This window comes from Balaenoptera borealis (assembly GCF_965194805.1).
Source record: "Balaenoptera borealis genome assembly, chromosome: 15".
Classification (NCBI taxonomy): Eukaryota; Metazoa; Chordata; class Mammalia; order Artiodactyla; family Balaenopteridae; genus Balaenoptera; species Balaenoptera borealis.
Window position 1 is genome coordinate 45,520,183 of NC_138871.1, and position 27,277 is coordinate 45,547,459.

At 34.4% G+C, this 27,277-nt stretch overlaps 1 protein-coding gene across 5 annotated transcripts in view; it reads left to right on the forward strand.

Annotated features, from left to right (window-relative positions):
• RTN4 (reticulon 4) overlaps nucleotides 1-27,277 on the forward strand; it is a 67,503-nt gene that overhangs the window by 30,271 nt on the left and 9,955 nt on the right. For 4 of the 5 annotated variants that reach the window (XM_082358011.1, XM_082358010.1, XM_082358012.1 and 1 more), the window contains 2 exons: nucleotides 22,298-22,505; nucleotides 25,810-25,948. In XM_082358011.1, the coding sequence (XP_082214137.1) occupies nucleotides 22,298-22,505; nucleotides 25,810-25,948 (347 nt within the window). Of the gene's footprint in view, nucleotides 1-4,379; nucleotides 4,547-22,297; nucleotides 22,506-25,809; nucleotides 25,949-27,277 lie in introns of those variants that run through there. The other variant, XM_082358014.1, reaches the window with a different exon arrangement.

Consider the following 27,277-nt stretch of genomic DNA (forward strand, 5'->3'; position numbering starts at 1 on the left):
GTTTCATTTTTATGTTTAATTCTGATCTGTTCAGAATTGATTTTGAATTCTGGTCAGAGATCATTTTATCCCACATGCCTTTTTGGTGTTGGAGTTGTTTTCCTATCCCTATCACACTCTGATAGTTCCCTAGTACCAGGCAGCAATCCTAAGGAAGAGCCAGAAAATTGAGGACAGTTTTAGCCAGAGTGCATGCTTTGGGTTGGACAGTCAACGGTACTATGGGTGTTGGTGCCATCTAGTGTTGTAGATAGAAAACGATGTCTGTGGAATGCTCTGTAATTGACCATATGGAAACTCAGTTGGGCCGAGAAATTTAGTGAGTTGTGGATATTTGCTTCACACTAACAAATGACTTTGAAAATGACTTTATAAAAGGATTTTGAATTTTGACACATTGTACTGAATCAAACAAATGCTTGAATCATGCTATGATAAACATTATGAAATGATCTTAAAGATTCCCCCAAACATGTACTTTAGTGAAAACTTAAAAGTTTTAAAAGATCTGTTCAAAGCCCAATGACTATTAAATTTTTAAATTCCAGATTTAAAAATGCTTTGGATCTTTTGGATTATCTGTATATTTATTTTAGATTATAATATAAGAAATCAACGTTTATTTAGTTCTCATTGAATAGTATCACTTTCAGTTTCTTTCTGTATGATTTTTTAGTATGTATTTTTATCAGCTTATATGAAATTGTTTATAGACCTTAAAATGCTCATTATATTTTGGTTATTTTTTAACTTGTCATTCATTTTCTAGACTAAAGTCTTTGTTCATGTCTTAAGGTTCAATTCAGTAGTTAGTGCTGAAGTGCTGTAATTTAGTCCATAGAGGGCATTATGTTACAGCATATGGTATTAAACAGCATTATTTAATATCTTTCAGTAATGGGACATATGTTTAGTTTTATACTTTTGTATAGCTCAGAATAATTAAATTTTGAAGTAAGTTTAAAACTACTGTGTAGCTGTAATTTTTTTTTTAATTAAAAAGTCCTGTTGTCTATTGCTGGAAAGTAGAAATAATTTTTTTAGCTATCAAGAATTGTATACAAGCAACCCCCAGTTTAGAGAGTAGCACTTTCAATCCAAATGACCACCTCTTTCTCACCTTATTTGCCTTCATTTCTAAACATTGTAAAGCGAACAAAGCAAAACAAAAACTTGAGTTTTTCTGGGGTTCAGAATTAGAGGGAGGAAAGAAATGGAAAAAGAGGAATATCTTGGGAGAGCTGGCCTGGGAGGTCTTACAGTTTACATATTGTTGCCTATTCCAAAATACAGTCCTCTACTGTTTGAAATCCTGCCACTTAGGTACAAGACACACACACACACACACACACACGCGCGCGCGCGCGCGCGCGTTTATGAGAGTGTTATAGAGAAAGGAGTTTTTTATTCTTTAGTAGGACTTATTTTAATCATATAATTTTCCTGCTAATGAGGTAAGTGCGCGAAGAAAATGAGAGTTTTGATCTGAGATATAAAGAGAAGAGAAACGTAGAGAGTGTAGGTAATTTTAGAGCATGGGTACCCTTTGGAAAGGAGTTAGGGGTGTGTTTGGGGCGGTTTTGGTCATTGGTGTTTTTGTCATGCTTGGGGGAGGTACTGGGTATATGGACATTGAGGAATGAGATGCTGCCAATCATGAACTCAGAACAGATGATTTCAAAAGTTCAGTGTAAGGCTGATTTTCAGTTTAGGAAAAGAAGAATTCCCCCCCTCCCTAACCCCATGCACAATATGCAGTAGGACTTAGAATTCAGACAGCACTTTTATTTGCTTGTATTATAAATAAAGGAATCTTCTGTGCTCCTCTCCTTTGGAAGCCTTTACTTTTAAGGGAAAATAAGTTCCTATCCCAGATAATCAATGTGTATATATCTGCTCTATTTGAAAATTGTCCTTGAAATAATTTTTCATTTTTAAACAAAATGTTAAATATTTGAAGGGAAACAAATGATAAGTTTTTAACAGATTTATGTTCTCTATTTGCCTGTTATCTTGGGATTTAATATGGAATCGGACCTATAATCTACCCATATAAAAATTTTCCTCAGCTGGAGGAGAATAGAACTACAATAACAAAGCACAGTAATTTGTGTGTGCGTGTGTGTGTGTGTGTGTGTGTGTGTGTGTGTGTGTGTGTGTGGTGGTGGTGGTGGTGGTGGGGCGCTTCTTTTTAAAGAGGGTATTGGGTTATTGCATAGAATTGAATGGCTTAATATATGCCCTTTCTTAGATATGATTTACAGGCTTTATTTCCTTGTGGTTTAACAGTTAAAATTTTTAGCATAATAATAGTAAATAGCTAGCACTTACATAGGGCCACTTTTTATCAGGCATTGTCTTAAGGTCTTTTGCATACACAAACTCATTTGATCCTCTCATCACAATAAGCCTAGCCCAGTGGCTTTACATTTTTAACAGATTGGTCTCATCAGATTTTCAAATTTAAGCACTTTTTCCTTAGATTACCAAACTTAAAACAACTCTAGTTTTAAAACTTTCTAAGAAAGAAATGGGCAAAATGTAAATTGATTTATCTTAGTTTTCCCTGTAAACTTAATAGCCTAAATTGCAAAGATCATAAAGGCTAAAGAATTAGATATTACTATGTAAGGTCTAATTTCAGGGCTCCTATTTTGACTTCTTAATCTGCCAGGGGAGCTATTAAGTATGTTTAACGTTTAGATGAATGGGTGTTATTATACGTTCTTGCCCTCTCAGATGATTTTTAAAAATTGTTACACCAAGTCAAGTACTGGAAGATGTGAATAAAATGAATGGTAAATACCCTTTGTCTCAAGAAATCTTTTTTCCCCTCTACTATTAGTGTAGTAATCTCTGACTTCAAAACAGTGTTTGGGTGATGTTTTTGAGTGCATTATTCTAATGCTAAAGTATTTATTGGCCTTCAGTCTTAAGGGATTCATTATTAGAAAATACTATTTTGGAAATATTATGTAGTTAGTGAATAGTTTGGGATTTCTAACTATTGCATGAAGAGGCCAGAGATTTTCAGCTGTGATATGACTTGGTGACAAGTATTCTCAAATATCACATTATACAAGGGTCCAGTGAATAAAGTTAAAAGTTAAATATTAACTTCTGAGCTGAGAATACTAGACTCTCTTTAAAAATTGCTTTGCTTTATTTATGTTTGGAGTTAGAGAGGCAGAGAGGAAAAGAACTGAGTTCTTGATATTCAGGCCACTTCTGATTTGAAGAATTTTGCAGGGTTTTGCAGCCCACACAGTTTTACAGCAAGTTCCAAAAAATATCATACCTATTTCAGTGTAGCTATATAGTCTTCTGAAGTATGTAGTTTCGTACATAGGCTCCATATCTTATAATGCTTCAGCATATCTCACATTTAAAAATATTTTCCCTGATTTGTCATTATATGTTGCCTTTTCTGCTAAGTCAAATGGTAGTATCAGTTAAAACAGTTGTGAAACGTTAGTAAAGACATAATATTCTGCACTGGAATGAATGCCAGTTTTATAAAGTTGAACAAAAATTTCAGAAATTTCTTATATAGATTTGTTTTTGTTTTATCAGTAAAATTTTAGTTTTGTCTTATGTCACTTTCCCAAAGCAAATGATATAATTAGCACATGAATATTTCTCCTCAAGCAAAGAGTCTATTAATAGTACCTGCAGTGGTGTCTAATAGATATTTATTGAAAGATCGAGTTGGAGCAGGTGGTAATTAAGAATAAGTATATATTTGCAAGTCTCTGGATTTCTGTAGTTGCAAAAGAAGAGATAGCATTACCTTAGAAATATGAGATTGCTGAAATTAAATAAGAACTTTTTTCTATTTAACATATTCAGTAAACATTAATAATTTGACTTTGTGATTCTCCTGTCACACCCTCATAAGGGTGCAAAATGCTGATAATTTAAGAGAAAGTAAGAAGAGACTCGCATTTCCCAGGCTTGAAATTTAAGCTGTTACCCTTCTTTGGATCAGTCCATTTTTATCTTATCAGGTAACCATTGATTTTAAAGTTTTAAATGAAGCTGGAAACCAGCAGCATAATTCCCTTATCTGTCAAAAAATAAATAAATAAAAATAAAATTTTTAAAAAACTGTACATGGCGTTAAGTGCATTTCAAATATATTCAGTGGTTTACTCTGCCAGAAGAACAACCCTCTTTTCTTTCTTTTCTTTTGGTGGCCTGCCCCTCCCCCTGCAAAAGTAGCTCCATTTGGTGTGAGCAACAAGCAAAAGACTAGAACAATAAACAGATAGAGGAAGGCGGTAGTGCCTGAGTATTAGTAGCCTAGTTACAGATTGCACTGCGTCAGACTGCTCCACACCCAGAAGGCGTCAGGTGACTTCAGTCCTGCTGCAGTTGTGCAGCAGAGGAGACTGCAGATACGGTTGAGGAAACGGATATTTCATGTCTCAGGGGGTAGATTTTTGCAGTTACAGCTTTTCTGTTGGTATGCATAATTGATAATTGCATCTGTAGGGCAGATCGTGACAAGAGATGGACGGTCAGAAGAAAAATTGGAAGGACAAGGGTATATCTGCTTTTTAATCTTTTATTCATTTTTTAATGTGACCAGTAATATATATTTCTATGAATAAGCTTTGCATTTAGATATATTTTGGATTGAAAATGAAGCCTATGAAGGGTTTAAGAGTAAAGGATTAAAACAGCTATTTCAAATGTGTTTTTGCAGTTCGTTATATATGAGAAAATGTCACGCTGTTCTGTTTCACTGGCATTTGATTTAATGTTTGCAGTCCTATCGTTGATTAGGTTCTATTCTTTAATCTTGCACGTTGTGAACAATATAGTTTTAACATAATTTCATTTGGTCACTTTGGTGTGATAAATCTACATAGCCATGTTTGTATTCCATAATGACATATTTTCTGTGACTAAGTATTTTTTTAAAAAATCTGACTTGGTGTAGTTGAAATTCTATCCAAAGGTTTGTAGGTAGCAAGATCCTGTGTTTGCAGTAAGCCTGTCTTCTTCTTTGGAAATATTATTGAACCTTTAAAGTTATTACCAGTCACCTTTTAATTAGATTATAATTTTGTATATCTTAAAATGGTTAAAATGTATACACAGTAGTTTTAAATGTGTGTCTATGTTTAAGTCACTAACCTTTGTCCTTGTAATAACCAATCAGTGATCTTGATCCCCTTTCCTCCCCCTTGAAAGCCCAGATCCTTTCAAGTCTCAGTGGATTGGGGTTGTGTAAGAATTTAAGCTCGTAAGTGTAATGAATATTTTTAAAATATTTTATTATGTAGATGGTTAAATGTGCCATTTTAAGAAAAAGGGAAGGTGGGTAGGCTGTGTATCTGACCTTATAATAAATTGTCTTAAAAATTATTAGAGCTATTTTTAAGTAGTCCAATTAGATATTCCACACAAGCAGTTTGTTTTTCTGGCCACATCCATGTTTTATAATTAAAACAAAAATTATTTCTATAGCAGAATTGTTAGCAGGATTGGTGATAATGTTTCTAAAAGCAATATGTGGAGCTAATTACAGGAACCTTTACAACATCCTTTTAAAAATTGGTTCAATAAAGTATCGTGGGGAAAAGGTGAGCTTAAGATTGAGTTCATATTGAGACATTGGAAAGATTTTATAGTTAACACTTAATAGAAAATAATATAGCTTTGGATTTTTACCTTTATGGTTTCTTTACATGTGAATTCAATGAACAGAAGGATTTTTATTTCTTCATCCTTCTGACCATTAGCATTACAAAGGGAAAGTAAATTGCTATACTAGTTTTTGATAAGTAAAACTGATAGTAGTGATAACAATACAATAAATCCAGACTTTAAAAATAGGTCAAAAGTCACATCAGGGCCTACTCAGCAACTATTAAGGCTCTGTATTAATAATTTGAGTCTTAGACCATTTAATAACATCTTAAGTTCTTTATTTGCTAAACTAATTTAGGAATATTTTGAGATTGGAGAAATTAAGATCCAGTATAGTCCATATTATTATACCAGACATTTATTTTGATTATTTTTAGGTACTAAATATAAAATCAAATTTACTCTTGAATGTCTGTCTCTGGGGAGCCTCATTTTGTATGTAAGTGGAATGGCCTGATATTTTTTTAGTGTTTGTTTTTGGCTCTTTTGCTTGGGAAGACTAACTTTACCTATTGTTCAAATTCATTGCTTAAGTTATATTTTAGTATTTATCAGCAGCTAATTTTAACGTTGCAGATTAGAGGTTACGACTTACATGGAAATCCGTGAGAAGCTGAAACTGCCATGGAGTGAGTTTTTCCTCATTTTATGAAAAGTGTGGTGATAGAGGAAAGAATCTAAGCTCTCTAGGTATATTAAAAAACAAACTTAAGCCCATATATTATTCTACTCTTTTGCCACCCTTGTTCCCCCCTTAAGTCCCATGGTTGAAACACATCCAGTTGGTACATCTGATTATGGTAACATGTAAGGGTATAAAGAAGTGAGAGATACTCTGATTTCCGTGTTTAAAAGAGTTTGGTTTTTTTGTTTTTTTTTTGTTTTTAGCTGATTAACTAGTACTTAAGACATTTTATCTTGCAGACTAAGACCAAAATTAATAATTTATATTTTATACATTTTTCATCTTGGATTTTCTGTTGTTCTTAGCGGGATACTTACAACAAATGAAATCTATGAAGTACTTGATTATTGGGGTTAAAATGGAAAGCATTGATTAAGACAGTCAAAAGATTTTCAAGAGCTTAAAATAGAAGGAATTGGGTAGGTTTGGGGGTTTGGATGGGGTGGGAGAATGATTTAACCACTAAACAAGGTGTAATTTAGACAGTGAATAGAGCTTTCTGGGTAGAACAGAATATTTATAGGATAGTAGTTGAAAGATAAGATTGGTATAAGTAAAGAATGTAGAAGACTTGTAAGATCTAGGTCAGGTTTCCTCAAACTTCCCTGAAGAGGAGAATCACCTAGTGCTTCTTTATTTTTATTTCTGTGACCCTATTCAGATCTACCAAATCATAATTTATAAGGGAAAGGCATGGCTATATATTAAGCACCTTGACAAAGGGTTATGTTAATATTAGGCAAATGTAGGAAACACCAACCTAGGTTTTAAAGTTTCTGTTCTCGTATGTTTTGATTTTGGCCAGAGTGAGAATCTTACTGTTTTTGGTCCTCAGTTTCCTCTTCTGCATGATTTCTAGTGTTCCAGTTTTTGATGTTCTCTGGTTTTATGAAAAGATACCCTGGGTCAGATTGCAGAAGACATTGACTTTTGGATTTTATCATAAAGGAAATAAAGAGCCTTTGGAAGTTTTAAAGTAGGGAGTGGTAAAATGACAGCAGGTTTGAAAGACTGTTTTGGGGTGCTATATAAGATAAATTGGAGAAGAACTTAGAGGCAGAACAGGATGACTCTTTTTGTGCCCAGATGTGCCTGAACTTGGCCTGAAGTAGGAATGAAAAGGAGGTGACAGGTTTGAGAAACTTAGAAAGGAATACTTGATATTTGACATAGATTTGTGGGACTAGGGTAAGGGAGGGGCTCAAAGGACAACATGAAATTTCAGTCAGAGTGCAACCTTGGCAATGCTAGTGCTCTAGTGTCAGTAGAAATAGAGCTAAAGTAGGTAGAAATGATGCCAAGTTCTGTTTTGGAAACTTCAAATTTGAAGCTCAGAGAAATGACAGGCTTAATGATGAATGAAGAATTGGGAATTGAATGCAAACTGAGACAGATGAATACTGTGAGGATATTTGCATAAAAAGAACAGAAGATTAAGGAAGGAGAGCCTAAAACCTGTGTTTTGGGGACATGCAGCACAAGGAGGGATCAGGAAGTTACAGTCGGAGCAGTAAAAGAAGCAGGTTAGGGCTGGTTCCCTGATATTAGGGAGGGAGAGGTTTTTCAAGAGGGAATGGATGGTTAAATACTAGAGAGAAGCCATTTAATGTGAAGATTGAGAAATGATTGCAGACCCTGTTGAATTTTAGGAATGTGTACAACACTACCCATTATTACTAGTGTTTTTGGGATTTGGCAGTTAACGTACTGTAGGTGACCTTTGAGAGGAGTTTGTGTAGGATGGGGACAGAAATGTTTCTAGCATTTAAATACAGTTTGATTATACGGCAAGACAAAAACTGACTTTGGACCATTTCTGGAGCATACTTCTTGCAGAGGTTCTTGTAGGGCTCCCTTATCTTTACTTTTGCTAAGTCACTTTCAATTTCTTTCAAAGCTTAAGGTTACTGAGGATATGGGTAAAGGTGTACACTCATACATTCAGGTAGAGAGGAGAAGGGGTCTTGGCTGCTTGAAATAAATGCCCCTGGGAATCCCCCCCCTCAAAAAAAAAAATCCTGAGAAGGCAACTTGGGTGTTAATCAATTGCGAGACCTATTGATTGGAGGAAGTCTCCTGCTTTTCAGTTCTAAACTTAGTTGAAACCCAGCATTTAGTCATTTCGTTAGATATTTCTTCTAGATCTTGGTTTAGTAGTGCAACACTGTGTGTGTGTATGTATGTGTGTATGTTGTAGAAAATTTAGAAGGTCTGTGGAAGAATAAAACTATCACTTCACAGAGTGGTTTTGGTGTGTATTTCTAACGGTGTGTGTATGTGTTGGGGTTACGTATGGTACATTTTGTTCTGTAATCATTTTTCTCACTCTAAATGGGGAAATACCTTTCATTTAGAAATATTCTACATTGTTTTAATGGGTGTAGTATTCTAAGTATGTACTGTTAATCCCTTATAGTTAAATATTCAAGTTATTCCTAATTTTTTTGCAAACATGAATGCTAAAATGAATATAATTGAATATAAATTATTGTTCTTATTCATAATTATTTCCAAATTGCTGGGTTATAGTATTTAGGCTTTTGGTTCATGTTGCAGAACTTCCCTTCAGAAAGATACAAATTATTCTGAGTAATGTATAGGAGTGTCTGTCCTGAAACCTTGGCCAAGATTAAGTACTACATATGCATTTCTGATGGTTTTAACTCTTTTTAAGATAGCTGTTTTGCCAGTTTTAAGTAAATTACTTGATGAGAACCAGGTTTAAATTGAAAAAGAGTAAATTTGTAATTTTTTTCTCCTATATATGGTTTAAAGTCTTGCATGGATAAGTAGTGGGAGCAATGGAAATATCTTCTCTGTTTTCTCTATTTACCCAAATCCAGGTACTCTTAATTCCTTGTCAGAACTTCTAACTGGTTTTTCCACTAAATCCTATGTGTTAAGCCAAATTAATCTTCCTAAAGTATGGCTCTAATCATAGCACTTAAGGGGTTTTCCTTTACTTTTCAAATTAAGTTCATACTATCCTGGACTTTTAAGAGGCATTCCATGGTCTAGTCCTAGCCTTTGTAATCCCATCTGCCATTACTCTGTCTCCAGCCACATTGAAGGACTTGTTTCCTAAACATGCCTGTTCTTTGCATTTGCTTGTGTTTTTCTCTCTGTCTAAAATCCCCCTTCCCATTTCATTTTGCCCAAGTCTTGTCAAAGGCCCAATCCTTCCTGAAGTATTCACCTTCCAGGTGGAGGGAATCCAGTATTCCTCAGAACTCCTATCTCTTGGTTTTCATTTTGTGCCTTCTGTTACAATTATATATCTATATCTATATATATATATTACAGTTATATATAACTAATATATATGTATATAATACATGTAATAATGTAATATATATGTATATATGTAATTATATATATAAATAAATATTGGCTTTTTTTTCTAGTCTGTAAATTCCTTGAAGGCAGAAGAAACAGTGGTGGCCTTATCACTCGGTCTCCTCATTGACTCCGCACAGCTTTTCAACAAAGTGACAGGATGAGAACTTTGATGTTCAGCCAGGTTTACTCCTGGCCTTGAGCCTTATACATCCATTCTTGGAAATTTTTTAAGATGTTTTTTCAAATGGGAGAAATAAAATGGATCCCCTACCTTACCCTTTTTTAAAGGAGCAATTAAGTAACTTAAGCAGCTTTTGTAAATCCAGGATTTTTAGATCATACCCACAGATAAGACATCTTAAGAGTCATTTATTCTTGTTTTATGGGTAAGGAAACCAAGAAAACTAAAGAGATTAAATTATTTGTTCAGGACTAGACAGCTAGTGGCATAGGGTCATTATTATGGATAATGCTCATTTATGTTACTGGATGTGTATTTATGTGTATATAATGTATATCTATTTAAATCTGCCTCATTGCTTTCAAACTTTTTAATCAATCACCTTTTAGGCATTTATGTAAGGTATTGCTAGACACTAAAATACTGTTGTTTCTCCTCAATACTACGATCTTATATTTATTCTATGTAGCTCAAAGCAATTTAAGATTAAAAAATTATTAAATGTTAATGTTACTTCTTCAAGTCTATTGTTAAGAGTTGGCAATTGAGATAGATTTAGGAATTACTACTCTCAGATTACAGATTTGCCAAAATTCTGATTTTCCATAAGAATAGCTGTTGCTAGTGTATAGTTGTATATACTCATTTGTGTATTTTTTCCACTTAAATAATCTAAAATTAAAATAGATTATTCTGGTCAGTGATGTGAATATTTTACCTTATTTCATTATCTGTACTATTAGCTATTTATTCATTGAGCATTTATACTGAGTGTGTGCCATAGGTGTGTAAGGTTATAGAAGTATAACTATAACTAGTTTACCTACTAGTGAAGTTGATTCTCTTTTTAAACTAGTAATTTGCTCAGACTTTTCCCCTATTCCAGTTTATTAAGCTTTTCAGGTTTATAGAGTTACGGAACAGTATGTTTTCCATTTAGTTTTTATTAGTAGAAAACAGGATTTTGGCAGCAATTTCCTATTTCTAAGGTTTGGTGCCTATTGTAATGTGTGTATGCCAACAAGAAGTAAAGTTGGAAGTGGGAAGTTAGAATTATTTTCTGCTGTATTTTTGGTCATCTTCTAATAAAGCTGGAAATGGAATGTGGAATTAAAGGAAGTGTTGAAAACAACATGAACTAATTAATTAAATAAATTGGTGTGGTGGTTATTGAACCTCACTGTTTTCTGTCTCAGAGAAATTTGGATTTTCCTAAGAAGGCAGCAACAATCATAGGTAGTTTTACCTTCCTTCAGTATATTGAGGCATTTTCTACTTGAGGATACTTAATAGAAGAGAAACAAGCACTTAAAGTAAGCTCAAATTTCATGGCAAGTAACGGAGGGAAAAAGATTTGGTTAAGACTGTCTTGAAACATAAAACCAACAGTTATGAAAATAAGTTTTAGTTTATTTTTAACAAAATTTAGGTTGTAATCACAGCTGTGCATAAGTCTTAGAATGAACAGAGATGAATCAAGATTTTGGGCTTTTTGGTGTGTATTTTTTACTACAAAATTGCTTGGTAGCACAATGTGACATTTTTGTGGTTGAATTTTCACAGTGGATCACATGTAATGTCCTTTCACAAAAATGTTCAAGGGTTTTAATGACTTTCCTGGTGGCTTCTCTTATCTTTTGAGGTCAGATATTCTGTTTTGAAGTGCCTATTGGACTGTCAATCTCTTTTGGAGTAATTCTCCAACATCACTCAAAACATTAACTGTACAAAAATGCTACATTATTAGGAAGATCTGCAGTTCTGTGTTATGGTTGATTTGTGTTGTCTTATCTATTAATATCTATCTATCTATAGCTATTTACAGTTTTAATTTATTATTTTCAGAGAGAGGGACAATTTAGATGGCTTCTAGGAACCACGATTTGCAATTTGAACAGAACATGATTTACTCCTATTACTGAATCTATGTTACTGGAATTTACTGGTGTATATAACTCTGCTTATGGTGTTAATTACTTCTCTCTTCTCAATTATTTAAATTGGGGTTGAAACACTATTTGGAATCCTCAAGTAGGGTGAAAAGCAAACTTGAGTACTGATAAATTCCTTTAAATACAAAATATGTGGTATGATGGAAAGAGTGAGACCTTCACAGTCAGATCTGAATTTCAATCAGTAACCCTGCACAATTTATTTAATAATACTTCTAAGCCTTGGTTGCCTTATGTATAAAGTGCAGATAATAAACACTTTATAGAGTTGTTGTGATTAGTGATAATGTATGTAAAGTACTTGCACAGTTCCTTGCTCAGAATAGGGGATTACTAAACTTTTATAGAAAGGGCAAATACAGAATTTATGCTAGTTTTATGTGAAATGTTTCTTCCTTAGATGTGTGGTTGTTGAAATGGACAACATACTGTAAAGTTGTCAGAAGTAAGACAGGGAAGATTTAGTGATGAAAGAGACAAGGACCTGAAATTGTATCTTTTAAAAACTCTAGCTACAGGATGAGGAGAGATGGCCAAGAGAGATGCTGGTTTGCCAAGTATTTGGTTGAGATACTTTGTAGCAATACTAGGTATCCTTCAACCTGAAACTTGCTAACTGAAACCAAGTTAGCAGTGCTTTCAGAGAAAGTTGAACTCACCTTTTAAAAAATCAGAGCTTAATTAAGCATCGTATTTAATATTTGATTGCCTTGCTTGACTTTATCTCTTCAGACATTACTTTTATTTAGTGTGTTTAATTCATCAAGCGTTTCCATGTGTGAAATCTCCTTTCATTTTCAACTGACTTGTTAGGTGGCTATCATTTTTCTAATTTTACATGATGGTAAGAAGGAAGAAATAGAACTCAAGCTCCTCTTAACCGTGTTTGTTGAAAGAGTTAAGCTCCCGCTCTGCACAGATATTTTTGTGGACCATCACCTGTCATTTTTTAGCCAAGTGAATGGTTATCATATGGAGATAAAATGCTTACTATGTGGTAATAAATGATCAACTCTGAATTCTAGTCACTTTTCCTGGCAATTGGGAAGAATTTGATTTAAGGTTTGTGATTTCTAATAAATACATAATTATTTATTAATATAAAGACCATGGTTGTGAAAAATAACAACTGAAAATTTAGTATCATTCTAATATTTATATATTTATTTATTATTAACTTCCTTCTTAACTGCCTTTCTCCCTTTCTCATTCTTCACCTGACTTTATTAAAGAGAACTTAATATTTGCTTTTGTTTAGGAAGTAGGCATTTTACTGCTAGCTGTTCCTTGTTCTCTCAGTATTTTTGGGACCACCTAGTTCAGTGTTTTTTTCCACCCAGACAAAAGATTTAAAAATTGAAACCTGACTTCAGGCTGTTCAAGGAAGAGCTACAGTAAGAATTTGATTTGAGGCAAAATATAATTGGATGGCTCCTGCATGTAAGACTGGCACTATTTTTAGCTATGACAGATGACAGTTTATGATTACCAGATGTAGGCAACTCATCTTACTCTGCATTGGGCCAGAAGTGTTTCTTTTGAATAAGAGATTATAGTGTACTGAATTATTTTAAATTAAAATTTTAGTTTGATAAATTGCTACTGCTTAAAGCGCTATCAAAATAAAGATTTTTCACATTTTCATTTGGAAAACAAAAGTGGAAGCACTGCAGGGAATAAATCACTTTTTTCTAAGTGACAAAAATTTGTTTAAATTGATCAAAATTATTTTAGTATTCCATAAGCATCCTCCATTGTTATAAGAGGAAAAAGTACTGTGAGATTAATTTCAGATCTTTAAAAGGATATTTCATGAACATTTTATTTAAGAATAAAGTTTATTGGGGCTTCCCTGGTGGCGCAGTGGTTGAGAATCTGCCTGCTGATGCAGGGGACACGGGTTCGAGCCCTGGTCTGGGAAGATCCCACATGCCGCGGAGCAACTGGGCCCGTGAGCCACAACTACTGAGCCTGCGCGTCTGGAGCCTGTGCTCCGCAACAAGAGAGGCTGCGATAGTGAGAGGCCCGCGCACTGCGATGAAGAGTGGCCCCCACTTGCCGCAACTAGAGAAAGCCCTCGCACAGAAACGAAGACCCAACACAGCCAAAAATAAATATTAAAAAAAAAGAATAAAGTTTACGTCACAGTAGGTTGCCTTGCATGATTAACACTCCATTCTGCAGTGTAGAAGGAAACTTCAGGAACCTTGAAGGTTTAAATTTTCCTTGTACAAGCCCTTTGTCTTAATTTTGGTTTCTCAAGAATAAAGAGGCCATTGAACTCTTCCTTCATAAACAGAACTAATAAAGTGATTACAGAGGAATCCAAAATTAGCATTTTAGTGACCCTATAGTTCTTATTTAAAGATGTCCTTTATTTTAATTTGAAAATATTACAGTCTTTAATTATTCTTAGGAATAGAAACATTTTAATCTGGCCACTATTCAGACAGTGCAGCAAATTTAATGAAGCAGGTAATGAGAATATAAAGATGAAATGCATTTAGCAGCCCTTTAGGGTCTAGTAAGGAGAGACAAGCCTGTAAAACAATATTTACTGTTTTATAAATTATCTGAAAGCATTGCTATTTGTTATTTAATAAGTGTGGATATCTGATGGTAGTTTAAATAAAACAAATGTTAAATCCAAAGCACAGAAACATTTTTTGAATAATTGGATTAGTGCATGCTTTAAACTGGCATTAAGTGTGCATTCATTGTAATCAATTAGTAATATTTATTGAAGGTTTAGTTGGTTCAGGCTTTGTGCTCAGCTCTGGAGATGTTGTAGGTAGTAAGATAACATGCTGTCTTCTGGAGCTTAAAACCTAGCAGAGAAACATGTTTAAAATGAGTAATTTTTTTTAAAATTTTTAAATTAAGTGTACATACAACTCATTGACTTTTAGTATATTTACGGAATTGTGCAGCCATCACCATCATTTAATTTCAGAACATTTCCATCCCCCCCCCCCTGCCCAAAAAAAAAAAAATCTTAAACCCATCATCAGTCACTCCCCATCTCTCCTCCTCCCAGTTACTGGCAACCACAAATCTACTTTCTGCCTCTGTAGAACTGCCTATTCTAGACACTTCATGTAAACAGAACCATACAACTGTGTAACCTTTTGTGTTTGCCTTCTTTAACTTAGTGTAATATTTTCAAGGCTCATCCATGCTGTAGCATGTTATCAGTACTTCATTCCTTTTTATTGCCCAGTAATATTCCATTGTATGAATATTTTGTTTATTCATTAGTTGATGGACATTTGGGTTGTTTCCTCTTTGGGTTATTATGAATAATGCTGCTGTGAACATTTGTGTACATAGATTTTTTTCTGGTCTTTTGGTTGGAAATTCCTAGGTGTGGAATTGCTGGGTCATATGGTAACTCTCTGTTTAACTTTCTGAGGAATTGCCAAACAGTTTTTCACGGTGGCTGAATTTTACATTCCCATCAGCAGTGTAAGAGGATTCCAATCATCATCACTCTTACCAGCATTTGTCACTGTCCATCTTTTTTATTTTAGCCATCCTCGTGTGTCTGAAGTGGTATCTGATTGTGGTTTTGGTTTGCATTTCTCTAATGACTAATGATGTTGAGCATCTTTTCATTGCTTACTGACCATTTGTATGTATTCTTTGGAGAAATTAATATTCAAATCCTTTGCCCGTTTTTAATTGGTTTGTCTTTTTATTGTTGAGTTGTAAGAAGTTTTTATAATATATTCTGAATACAAGTCTTTTATCAGATATTTAATTTGTAAATATTTTCTCCCATTCTGTGGTTGAACTTTCACCTTGATAGTGTCCTTTAAAGCACAAAAGTTTTTAATTTATTGAGGTCAATTTATCTGTTTTTGTTTTTTTTTTTTTAAACTGCTTCTGCTGTCGGTGACATATCTAAGAAACCATTGCCTAATCCAAAATCATGAAGATTTATACCTATTTTTTTCTTCTAAGAGTTTTGTACTTTAAACTCTTTAGGTCTTTAATCCATTTTGTTAATTTTTGTATATGGTGTAATGTATGGGTGCAACTTCAGTCTTTTGTAGTTAGATATCCAGTTGTCCCAGCACCATTTGTTGAAAAGACTATTCTTTTCCCCATTGAATGTCTTAGCATCCTTGTCAAAATCAGTTGACCATAATGTAAATGTAATTTCTGGACTCTTAATTTTGTTCCATAATCTATCTGTCCATCCTTCTGCAGCTACCAAACTGATCACTGTAGCTTTGTTGGAAGTTTTGAAAAGGGGAAGTGTGAATTATCCAACTTTGTTGTTTTTCAGAATTGTTTTTGGCTATTCTGGATCTCTTGCATTTCTATAGGAATTCTGCAACTGGTATGTCAGTTTTTGCTAAATGGCAGCTAAGATTTTGATAGAGATTGCTCTGTAGATCAATTACCATTTTAATAATCCTTTTAATCCATAAACATGGGATGTCTTTCCATTTATTTGTCTTCTTTAATTTCTTTCAACAATATTTTGTAGTTTTCAGTTTGAGTCTTTCACTCTTTTTAAACTCTTTTTGATGCTATTTTAAATGGAATTATTTTCTTAATCCATTTTCAGATCGTTTGTTGCTAGTATAGAAATACAATTGATTTTTGTATATTGATTTTTTTTTTTTTTTATTCTACAACCTTTCTGGACTTGTTCATTAGTTCTAGTAGCTTTTTGGTGGATTCCTTAGGATTTTCCACCTACAACATCATGTTATTTGCAAATAGAGATTGTTGAATTTCTTCCTTTACAATCTGCACATCTTTTATTTTTTTTCTTGACTAATTGCCCTGCCTCCATACCCCCAGGACAGTGTTGAATAGAAGTTGAAAGAGGGGATATCCTAGCCTAGTTCTTGGCCTTAGTGGGTGGGAACGCTTTCAGTCTTTCATCATTAAGTATGATGTTAGCTGTGGGTATTTTGTAGATAACCTTTATCAGCTTGAGGACATTCCTTCCATTCCTATTCTTAGTTTGTCAGGTGTTTTTATAAAGAAAGGGTCTTGGATTTTGTCAGATGCTTCTTCTGTGTCTAGTTGTGATGATCATGTGGGGTTTCGTCCTTGATTCTTTTAATATGGTGTATTATTGATTGGTTTTCATATGTTGAACCAACCTTGTATCCCTGTGATAAATACCACTTGGCCATGGTGTATAATCCTTTTTATGTGTTGCTAGATTCAGATTGCTAGTACTTTGTTGAGGATTATTTTGTCTGTATTCATAAGGAAGCTTGGTCTGTAGTTTTCTTTTCTTGTGATGTGTCTGCCTGATTTTGGTATCAGGATTGAGCAAACATCTAAATCAACTAATAGATATAAATTTCTTGATGGATATTAGAAGCAATAGTATTTCAATATATTTCTCAGAAAGGGTTTTAATAAAACTTTATGACTCCCTCCATTGAGAATCAACAATCCTGGATAAACTTAATCTTCCAAAGTTTTTTCATTTAAACCAATTTAAGGAATCTGAGACCTGAAATATTGGTGAGCATCAATTAAGGTGGCTAGAAACTAGTATTTTTTCATCCTTACAGCTTCACTAACAATTTCTTAAATTCCTTTACAAAAAAAGATTGAAATTCTTCTATACTTTGCGCAATGACTGTGATAACAGTATAGATTGCCTCTCAGACCTTCCTATTCTAGGAAATATTACTTTTGTCTTACGTGTGCCTATCAGTACGTAGTTGTCCTGTCTCTCTTGACTCTTCTTCCCTTTGTTCCTCCTCTGTGCTTTAAGGCTCCACCAGGGCATCCCTGGGGTTTATTTCCACAAGACTCTCATGGTATCTACTTTGAGAACTCTTGTATAGCTATTTACGTATTTTCATACAATATGTATCGACTTGCATACAAGATTTTCAGAGCTCTTCCATTTATTGAAAAGATCTCATTTCTAGGAACCATTTAATAGGTGGAAAGGAAGTAGTAGGTTATGGTTTACTGTACTTTCATGCAGTTAGATTTATTAGGCTGCAGTCACTGAATACTGCTGGATTGTATACATGACTATTCCCATATCATCAACTTTGGGGAAATTGACTTGATTATACCTAAAGCACCAGAATTTTAACTATCAGCTGTATGTAAATATTAAGCTAGCAGGGAGGGTATTCTCTTCCCAATAGGAAAGCCTACTGGGAAAACCACACTCTTAATCAGATTCACATGGTTCTTAAAAGATGCATTCAACAGCTTGATTAATTATAGTTTTCTACTATGGAAACATACAGGTCAAGAATATTGGAATAGAGCTCTTTTCTCCTTTTTGGATTTAACTGTAGGTGAAGTATATACATTAAAATTTACAAGTTCCTTATTAATTAACCTATCTTGTTAATTTTACTTTCTTCTTGGCCTTTATGATTCATCTCACATGTAATAATTATCTGCTTATACTCTGCCTATTCATTATATGTGCAAATGTGTAACATTTTGAAGGACTTTAATGTGCTGAGCCTTTAATTTGGCATCATACATGAGGAGTGTGAGTTTCATCAATAGGAAGTCTGTGTTAAAAATTCATGTTCTACCACTTATTAATTAAATGATTTGGGTCCAGTCATGTAAGAGCTGGCTCTCACTTTCTTGTCTGAAAGCCTGCCTCATAGGGTTTTAAAAATTGAAAGAGGTAATGTCTACAGACAGTATTTGGTATAATTTAAGTGCCCAGTAAATGTTGACTCAGGAAATAAAGGGATATGTGGAGAATGTAGATCAGCAACCTTGAAAACATTTCTCAGGCGTAAAAAGTGTATAGCTTTTCAGTCTTTTTTTGCCTCCTCTCATACTGTTCTCATAGTGACATAGTTCATGATCACTTGAAAAATTATAGGAATATGAATTTGTTGTTTTCCTAAAGCTTTAATAATGTTTGACCAAAAAAGAAAGAGTTTCTAGGAAGGTTCATTTCAAAAAGACTGATATAAATAAAAATATTTAAGCCTCCCTCCCCCCAGTAAATTTAGATCGAGAAAGGAAGCAGATATTTTAAAATTTTATTTGGCACAGATAATACGGCATTAAATCTCACTAATTTGGACGCACTGACTAGGAATTTGAATGCAAGATTGATATGTATCTTTGTACTAACTGTGAATCATGTTAGTTTCTGTGAGTCTAGAGGAAGTAGAGCCTCATCCAGAGTTATACAATGCAGAGCCAGTACTAGGATGTGGGTCTCTTGAGTCCCAGTCACTGATATTTCCTTGTACCATAGCCATCTATATAGAAATCATAGACTACTTATAAATAATTCTTTATCTAGTCATTGAAACTGTTCAAACAGTAACTCTATTTTATTAGGTAATTTGGTTAGACATTAATATATGTTGTATATACCTCTAAGTCTAAAGTCATTTATTTCATAATCAGGTTTTACTGACTAGTTTTCTTTTTAGCATCTTTATTGGAGTACAGTTGCTTTACAATGGTGTGTTAGTTTCTGCTGTATAACAAAGTGAATCAACTATACATATACATATATCCCCATATCTCCTCCCTCTTGCGTCTCCCTCCCACCCTCCCTATCCCACCCCTCTAGGTGGACACAAAGCACGAGCTGATCTCCCTGCGCTATGCAGCTGCTTCCCACTAGCTATCTGTTTGACATTTGGTAGTGTATGTATGTCCATGCCACTCTCTCACTTCGTCCCAGCTTACCCTTCCCCCTCCCAGTGTCCTCCAGTCCATTCTCTACGTCCGCGTCTTTATTCCTGTACTGACTAGTTTTTAATGATGGTAAGGAATAGTGAGGATATCTGCATTTATTTTTTATCACTAATAGGGATTTTGAAGGTTAATGTTTTGGAGCACTTTGAGGACCAGACATTTTTACAAAGGAGGGTTTTTTTCATATAAAAGTAGGTTTGGGGTGTACCATACTTGCTCATTCTTCTAGGTTGTCAACTTTTAGGTGCCCTGTAATAGTGAAAACTTAGATAAGTTTTAAAATCCTTTTCCATGTGGTTTATAAAGTAACATGTTTGTGACATAACACAGCAATACAGTTTATTTAAAGTTACTCATAGGTTGACATTTTGTTTTCTTTTTCTCTGTATATTTATTATTTAAATACCTGGATAAGAAAGGTGATAATGATTGTGGTGGTATTTATAATAATAACAAAAAAAAATAACAGCTTTGACATTTATTAAGAATTTATTATATGTTATATACTATATTAAATGTATTATATTCATTATCTGATTAATGAAGAGTTTTGTTAATTCATTATCTCACTTAATCCTTACAGTATCTCAGTAAGATCATTCCTATTTGTATACATATTTTATAGAGGAAGAAGCTGAAGTATAGAGGGATTTAGTGACTTGCCTGAAGTCACATAGCTAGTATGTTATGGAGCCAGTGGTTGAGTCTAGGTGAGTCGCCTCCGGAGTCTAAGTGCTTTGTCTTGTATGAGCCACTATTGTGGGGCACAGGGGAGCCTCCAGGAAAGAATGTTACCAAAGGCTGACTTTGTCATTGCTTGCCCTGCCCTCTTGCTGTACGCTGCTTAAAGAAAGAAAAGAAAACGACATTAGTTATTAGAGCCCTTGCTAGCAGACCCTTATAATTAGGCCTGTCCCTATAGGTTTTCTAGATTCCTACCCATTCTTCAAGACCCAGCTCAATATGTCTCTTTCACAGTCTCTTAAAATGTCCTCCAGTCTTTTTCCTTTTCTAAATTCTCACAATAGTGTGATATTTATTTTAGAATTTACTGATACTGTTTTCATGTCTTACCATCTTCCTAGAATTATAGTGTTTTAGAGTTGGACAGGGCTTAAAGAAAAGTCCACGTCCCCATTTTCAGGTTTTTAAATTCATTCTACTAGGTTGAATTTTTTGAACAGTATCAGCTCAATGAGTGCTGAATGTCAGAAAACTATTAGCATTGCTGTTATTTCTTTATTCAGTGTTTATTATTCATAGTGTAGATACACTATTTCTGGTCCGGTCGCAGTTGTGTTAGTATCTTGGTACAGTAGTAGAAACTAGTTGAATCGAACAAAACTGATGTAGATGTTTTCGGCAGAGTTGGAGCGAACTTGAAATAGGGAAAACTTTAATAAATAATTGAAATCAGAGTTTGAAAACAAAGCCGTAAATCATATATAGGATGTTAAATTAATAGCATTCAAATCAAATCCTATTTAGGAGAATGGAATAAATGTTCCCTAAACATGATAAATGTTGTTGAACCCCTGTTATGTGCGACACACTGTGATGGGCATTTAAAATATCTTAATCAGTATTCAAATGATATTTGCTAATGGGAATTTAGGGCTTCATAATAATATCTAACATTTTACAGTTCACATGCATAATTTTTCCCACAAAAGTACCCTTAACAGTAAAGGAAAGTCAGATACCTTCAAGGACCTGGGGATCAAGACCAAAGCAGCCCCCAGAAATGTGATTTTTCTTTGTCACCTCCTTCATCTTGAAAATGAACAACTATTTAAAATTGTACTCGAGAGTATATCCATATTTATTTTACTGTAAGATTGCTCCCCCCACCCTAACTGTCCACAGTCCAGAAGGAGATGAATTATGTTTAGCCTGTGAATTCAAGAGCCCCTTGGCACACTGCAGAATTCTCCTTGGGTTGTACATAACCTGATCTTGAAACCACAGGTCTGGTTATTTGATCCCCACAGTGGCCTGTGTCCATGGGCCAAGAGCAGACTTGCTAGGTTAGCTTTGTCTGACTCCTTACTATTAATAAACGTTATATAACACTGCAACACATTTTTTCTTTGACACCTAAAGTTTTATGGCATTGCATGTACCTACTCCTAGAGGGAAATAGCTTTTTGGGTAATCTAAAGGCTGTTTCCCTCTGTTATTTGCTTTGCAGGAAATTTTTGTTTAATGATAGCCAAGTTAGGTTACAATTTTGTTAAGTTTCTCAGAGATCTTTTAAAAGCAGAGCTGTGAAACTCATCTGTGTAGTTTTTAGTAAAGTTTTAGTTTCTTGGCATGTTTTGAATTAGTGATTTTTCTGCAGATAAATATATTTTGGGTCAGTGAAGTATCTTATTTTAGTGAGTGCATAAGATACTTTTTCTGTTATTTGAATGTATATATCATGCATTTTGTGAAGGTAAAAACCCTCAAGATGATTTTTAAGAAACCTCTTGTTTTAGATTAGGCATCCTGCTGTGTTGGGCTTGAGAGATTTAATAATCTTGTATAGCCAGAATGACTTGGACATGTAGGAAACAGATTTGAATGAGAAATATTTTATGGTAAGTGGAAATCAATATAAGGTGTTATGCTAATATACATCTTAGGGTGGGTTTAAAATTTAGCTTATAAAGTTAATCTTTCTTTAGTATTTTAGGTTTTGGTTTTGCTTTATCTAGAGGCCTTTTTACTTTTGTGGGTGGAGTAAATATAAATGTGCCAAATAAAAATGGGTAAAGTAATGTTCTAATTTCAGATTTCTTCTTTTTAAATTTTTAGTTGTTGACCTTCTCTACTGGAGAGACATTAAGAAGACTGGAGTGGTGTTTGGTGCCAGCTTATTCCTGCTGCTTTCATTGACGGTATTCAGCATTGTGAGTGTAACGGCCTACATTGCCTTGGCCCTGCTCTCTGTGACTATCAGCTTTAGGATATATAAGGGTGTGATCCAGGCTATCCAGAAATCTGATGAAGGCCACCCATTCAGGTGAGATGTTCGGAAAACAAGGCACATGTTGGCAGCGCTGTAAACAAGAGTAGTATTGAGACTTCACTCTATCTGTAGGGTTACAGACATGCATTTTTTACTGCTAAAAGATAATTGCAAATGTTTGCTGAAAACCTATACCAAAAGCATCTGCTTTTAAGATTTCCTAACAGTCATTTCATAGGCTCATGATGGAAAAGACTGGGTTTATGTATCATTTGCCTAACGCTACTACTTGTTAGTAATATTTATTTATTAGAAGTAGGTATTGGTTACCTAATTTTACTTTTATGGAAGCTGTATCTTTTTAACATGTTTGGGATTGGTGAGAGTTATATTTTCTTTATTGCTTACTTTTTATGCTGTCTGATATTAGAAATACCTTTCTTTCCAATAGTATGTTAATGTTTTTCTGTTATGCTTCCTCATCATGTCTATGTCTTTTCTTACCATTCCTTCTCTATCTAGTTTTTTCTTCTCCTTCCCTAAGGCATTACTTTTGTATTATCCTTTGGATAGCTCCTTTATTTCAGCATCTCCTTGTCTCTAAACTGTCATCTTCTTACCTTATTTTGACAAGTAGCATTATCTCTCCAGTTGCTAATGGGGTGGACGCACCTCAGCTTGGGTCTTCTGACCTCACTTCATACTCATCACGTTCCCCACCCTCACCTCCCTTTAAAAATTGAGATAAGTATAATTCACAAACTGTACAATTCAGTGGCTTTCAGTATATTCACTGAATTGTACAACTGTCACCATTTCATTCCAGACATTTTCATCACACCCAAAAGACACTCTGCATCAGTACCTCTCGCAGGCACTCCCCACCCAGCCCCCCATAGCCACTAATTCATCATGTCTTTAAATGAGTCTTTTATCTCAGACTTGTCAATTTCTATCAGTTAACACCACTATTATCCTAATTTCAGGCTCCTGGTTTTCATGAAACTCTATGAGAATAGATACGACTCCATCTTACAGATGGGGAAACAAACTTTGAATTCAGTAACTTGAAATTGCAACTTCAAAATAGCAGAGTTATATCATGCCACAAATCGTAAAGGAATATGATTTTTAATTAGTTACACTGAAATATATAAAAACATTGTCAAGCCAACAATTCTAAATTATCTATGAATTTTACATACTGTTTGATTTTTAAAGAAGACGTTTAGAAGAAACTAGTGATTTCTTTATTCTTTATTTCCTTAGAAACACTGTCCTTAGCTCAAAGGCCTTTTATGGTTATTATAAAGTAAATTCAGCCAACATGCCAATTTAACAAGCCTTTTGGACAGTTTTCCAAGTTCTCCAGTCACATTAGTAAAGTTAATATCATACAGTTCTTATGTAATAACCTGTGGTCATTGGAAAAGAGTGACGACTGTGCTGGCATTGCATTAATATCACATAAATGCCAGTTGAATGAATGTAAATACCCACAGGGTGTCATTGATGGAGAGTGCTGCCTTTGTGGCCTGCTGGCCAGGCATCTTGTCTTCAGCAAGAACAAAAGCAGTGGTACAAAGAAGCAGAATACCAGCTAAAGTTGTATCAGCCACTTTTCTATATTTCTTAAAGCTGCATAAATAAATTTTTTGCTGACTTAAGGGTAGGTGTGAATGTTTGACCGTTTTTAACTTGATAATAATAACTTGCTATTTGTTGGCTAATAAATAACAAGCGTCCTATGCTAGACACTGTACTAATGAAGATATATTCCTAGTCCTTGACAGTTTAAAAAAATATACAAGTATACACATGTTTATATTTCAGGGCTGGATATGGTAATTACTATAAGAATAATACAAAAGAAAGCATTGTTAGAGTTACATAGTAGGGTCAGGAGAGGCATCATGTATGGATGGAATTTGAGATGGTGCTTACTGATGGTGTGCTATCTCCAGAGGTGAGAGGAGAGCACTGTGGATTGGGAAAACAGTGTGAGGAACAAAACTTCACATTAACATGAAAAATGTTTGGTGAATGGCTCAAGTTTGAGCTACAACATTGTAGTGAGAAATAAGGTTGGAAGGATTTAGGAGGGCTGTGGTTGAAAAGTTGGAACCATAGAATCATAGAATGTTTGAGTCTGAATGGATTCAGGAAGTCTGTTTTTTAATTTGGTAGAGTTGGACCCATGACCCAAAGAAGTTCAATGCCTTTTGCAAGGTTTACATAGCTAGGTGGTAGCATGTCTCCTAATTCCCACCTGAGTTCAACCTAAATAACACTATCTAGTATAGCTCAAATAAAACGAATCTGGCATTGGCTGAAGGAGTGAATCAGAAGATAGATTAGAGACTGGTTTGGACACTGATAGACTATTCCAGTTTTTAAATACTGAGCACTTAAACTGTAGTGATAGTATAGCGAATGAAAACGAGGAGGCACATTTGGGGCATATTTCAGGGGTACAACTATGAGACAAGGAGTTATCATAGAGGACTGTAATTTCCAGTGTAACTAGGGTCCATGGATATGGGGAGTTTTTGAGGAGGGACTGGGTAAAGAGTTGCTTCCAACAGATAAGAGAGAATCCTTAGCACTTCTGATTGCTCTAAGATAAATGGCTTCTTTGAAACAGTAACTAATGAAACAATTCCTTGCATTCTTGCCTACTTGACTTGTTCCCCCCATTACAGTTGTCTTCTTAAATTTAACAACTCCAGCTAGATCTCAGTATAGATTGGGGCATCTAAATGGACAGGAACTATTGTGTTCTACTGAGATTGCCTTTTGACTTTTGGCAGCCGTTTCAAAATTGGGGGCTTGACTTATTGGATAGTTTCCCCTAAAGATTAGGCTGAGAGAGTATAGTATTTGGAAATGAGTAGAAGTTTTGTTAGGAAAACTTGATGAGGTAACATTATGTGCTCCTGAAAAAACCAAATCCATAATAATAACTACCATTTATTGAGTGCGTCTTTGTGCCTGATTGTGTTAAGCACTTTACTCACTGAAATCTCAAGATAATCTCCATTGTATAAGTGAGGAGACTGAGGTTAGAGGGATGACTAAATAACTTTCAGAAGTTACACAGCCAGGTAAGTGGTAGAGCTTAAGATTCAAGCTCAGATAGGTCTGATTTCAAAGCGTATGCTTGTTTTCTATACCTGCGTTATCAATGAAATACCCCATGCTTGGTGAGTTTTTACATTGTGCTTAATTTGGAAAGAGTAGGCTTCCATAGTAAAATATTTTACTAATGTCCTCTTTTACAGATATATAATTGCTGATTGACAGACATCCAGGGAAAATCATCCAGTCAGTGACAGTTATGATGTGTTTTGTTTTCTAGGGCGTATTTGGAATCTGAAGTTGGTATATCTGAGGAGTTGGTTCAGAAGTACAGTAATTCTGCTCTTGGCCATGTGAACTGCACGATAAAAGAACTCAGGCGCCTCTTCTTAGTTGATGATTTAGTTGATTCTCTGAAGGTAAATTTACTTGCTTTCCATTCTTTGGCATACCCAGAATTTAATATCAGAGTTAAGAGAGTAAAATTCTATTTTCTATATTAAAGTAAATGATAAAGATGTAATGAAATCATTACTGTAAACTTGGGTTCCAAAATTCAGAATCTGATCAAATATTTAAGATGGAGGAAAGACAATTCCTTTTTAAAGGAAAATGTTATAAATTCATACTTTTGGAAATCATAAGGATTAAAAGTGAGAAGATTAAAGAGAGTGTTGACTGTAAGAATAAAGATTATCTAATAGAGTTATTACCAGATATGATTTCATCTGCTTGACTTTGTTTTAGAGACTAGGACTTAATTTCTTAGCTTGTGTGTGATTCATACATACATATAAGCTATTTCATATTTTTTTATACTTTCTTGGGATCTTTATTCTGGAAAAACTTTAATATTCTGAAACACTTGGACTAATCACCAGTTGGTAAACTTTGGAATTTTCTTTAGTTTTTGGATCTTGCTACATAGCAGCTGTTAGAGTCTCACCTTGCAAATCAGCTCCCCAAAGTTCAGACTGATTTAAAGCGAGCACTAAACTCGTCACGTAATGTGAACCCCTAGCACTGGGACTTTAGTGCTTTTCCTTTATGTGTAACCTGCCGTTTGTGTTGTGTGTATTATTGCCGATGACTTAAGACGGACTTGTTTCCAATCTAAGTCTGGGTAGAAATGTACTGTGGTAGTAATTACCATAATTTCTCTTTTCCGATAGATATGTACAAGTTTGCAGTTTATTGTGCAAACCAAGGATGTCATAGCAACTGGATGATTGGGTCTTTAGATTCAGTGAAACAATTTCTGAACTGGTCAGAATAGGTTTAAATGCTCAAAATGCTTTTGACAAATATCTTAGCCTTAATAGGCCAGTAAATGGACATTATTTTCAGCTGTGTGCTTCTCTCCGTCTATTAAGGCTTGGAATGTCCGTTACTAATAATATTAATGGTAAATAATTTAGTTTCCTTTTATTATTATCTCTTTTGTGTAGATTGCTTGCATTTAGTGACTCATTCTGTAGTAGTGCTTTGAAATAATCTGATGTCAGTCTATAAATAAAAAGATCATAGTTATGTCATTTGGGATGTTTGATTAGTTTCAAAAGGGAACAAATAATATTTGGGAGTAAATCAAATAGAACCTTGTACACATGGGTCCTAGAAGAAACCAGCTCCTATTTATTGAAGTGGTATTCACAATATATAGCTTGAGTGCTGGGGTAGAACATGTTTGAAAAATTATTGAGGGGAAGGTACTAGTGCAGTTTAAGATGAAGGGTTGTGTGGGTAGG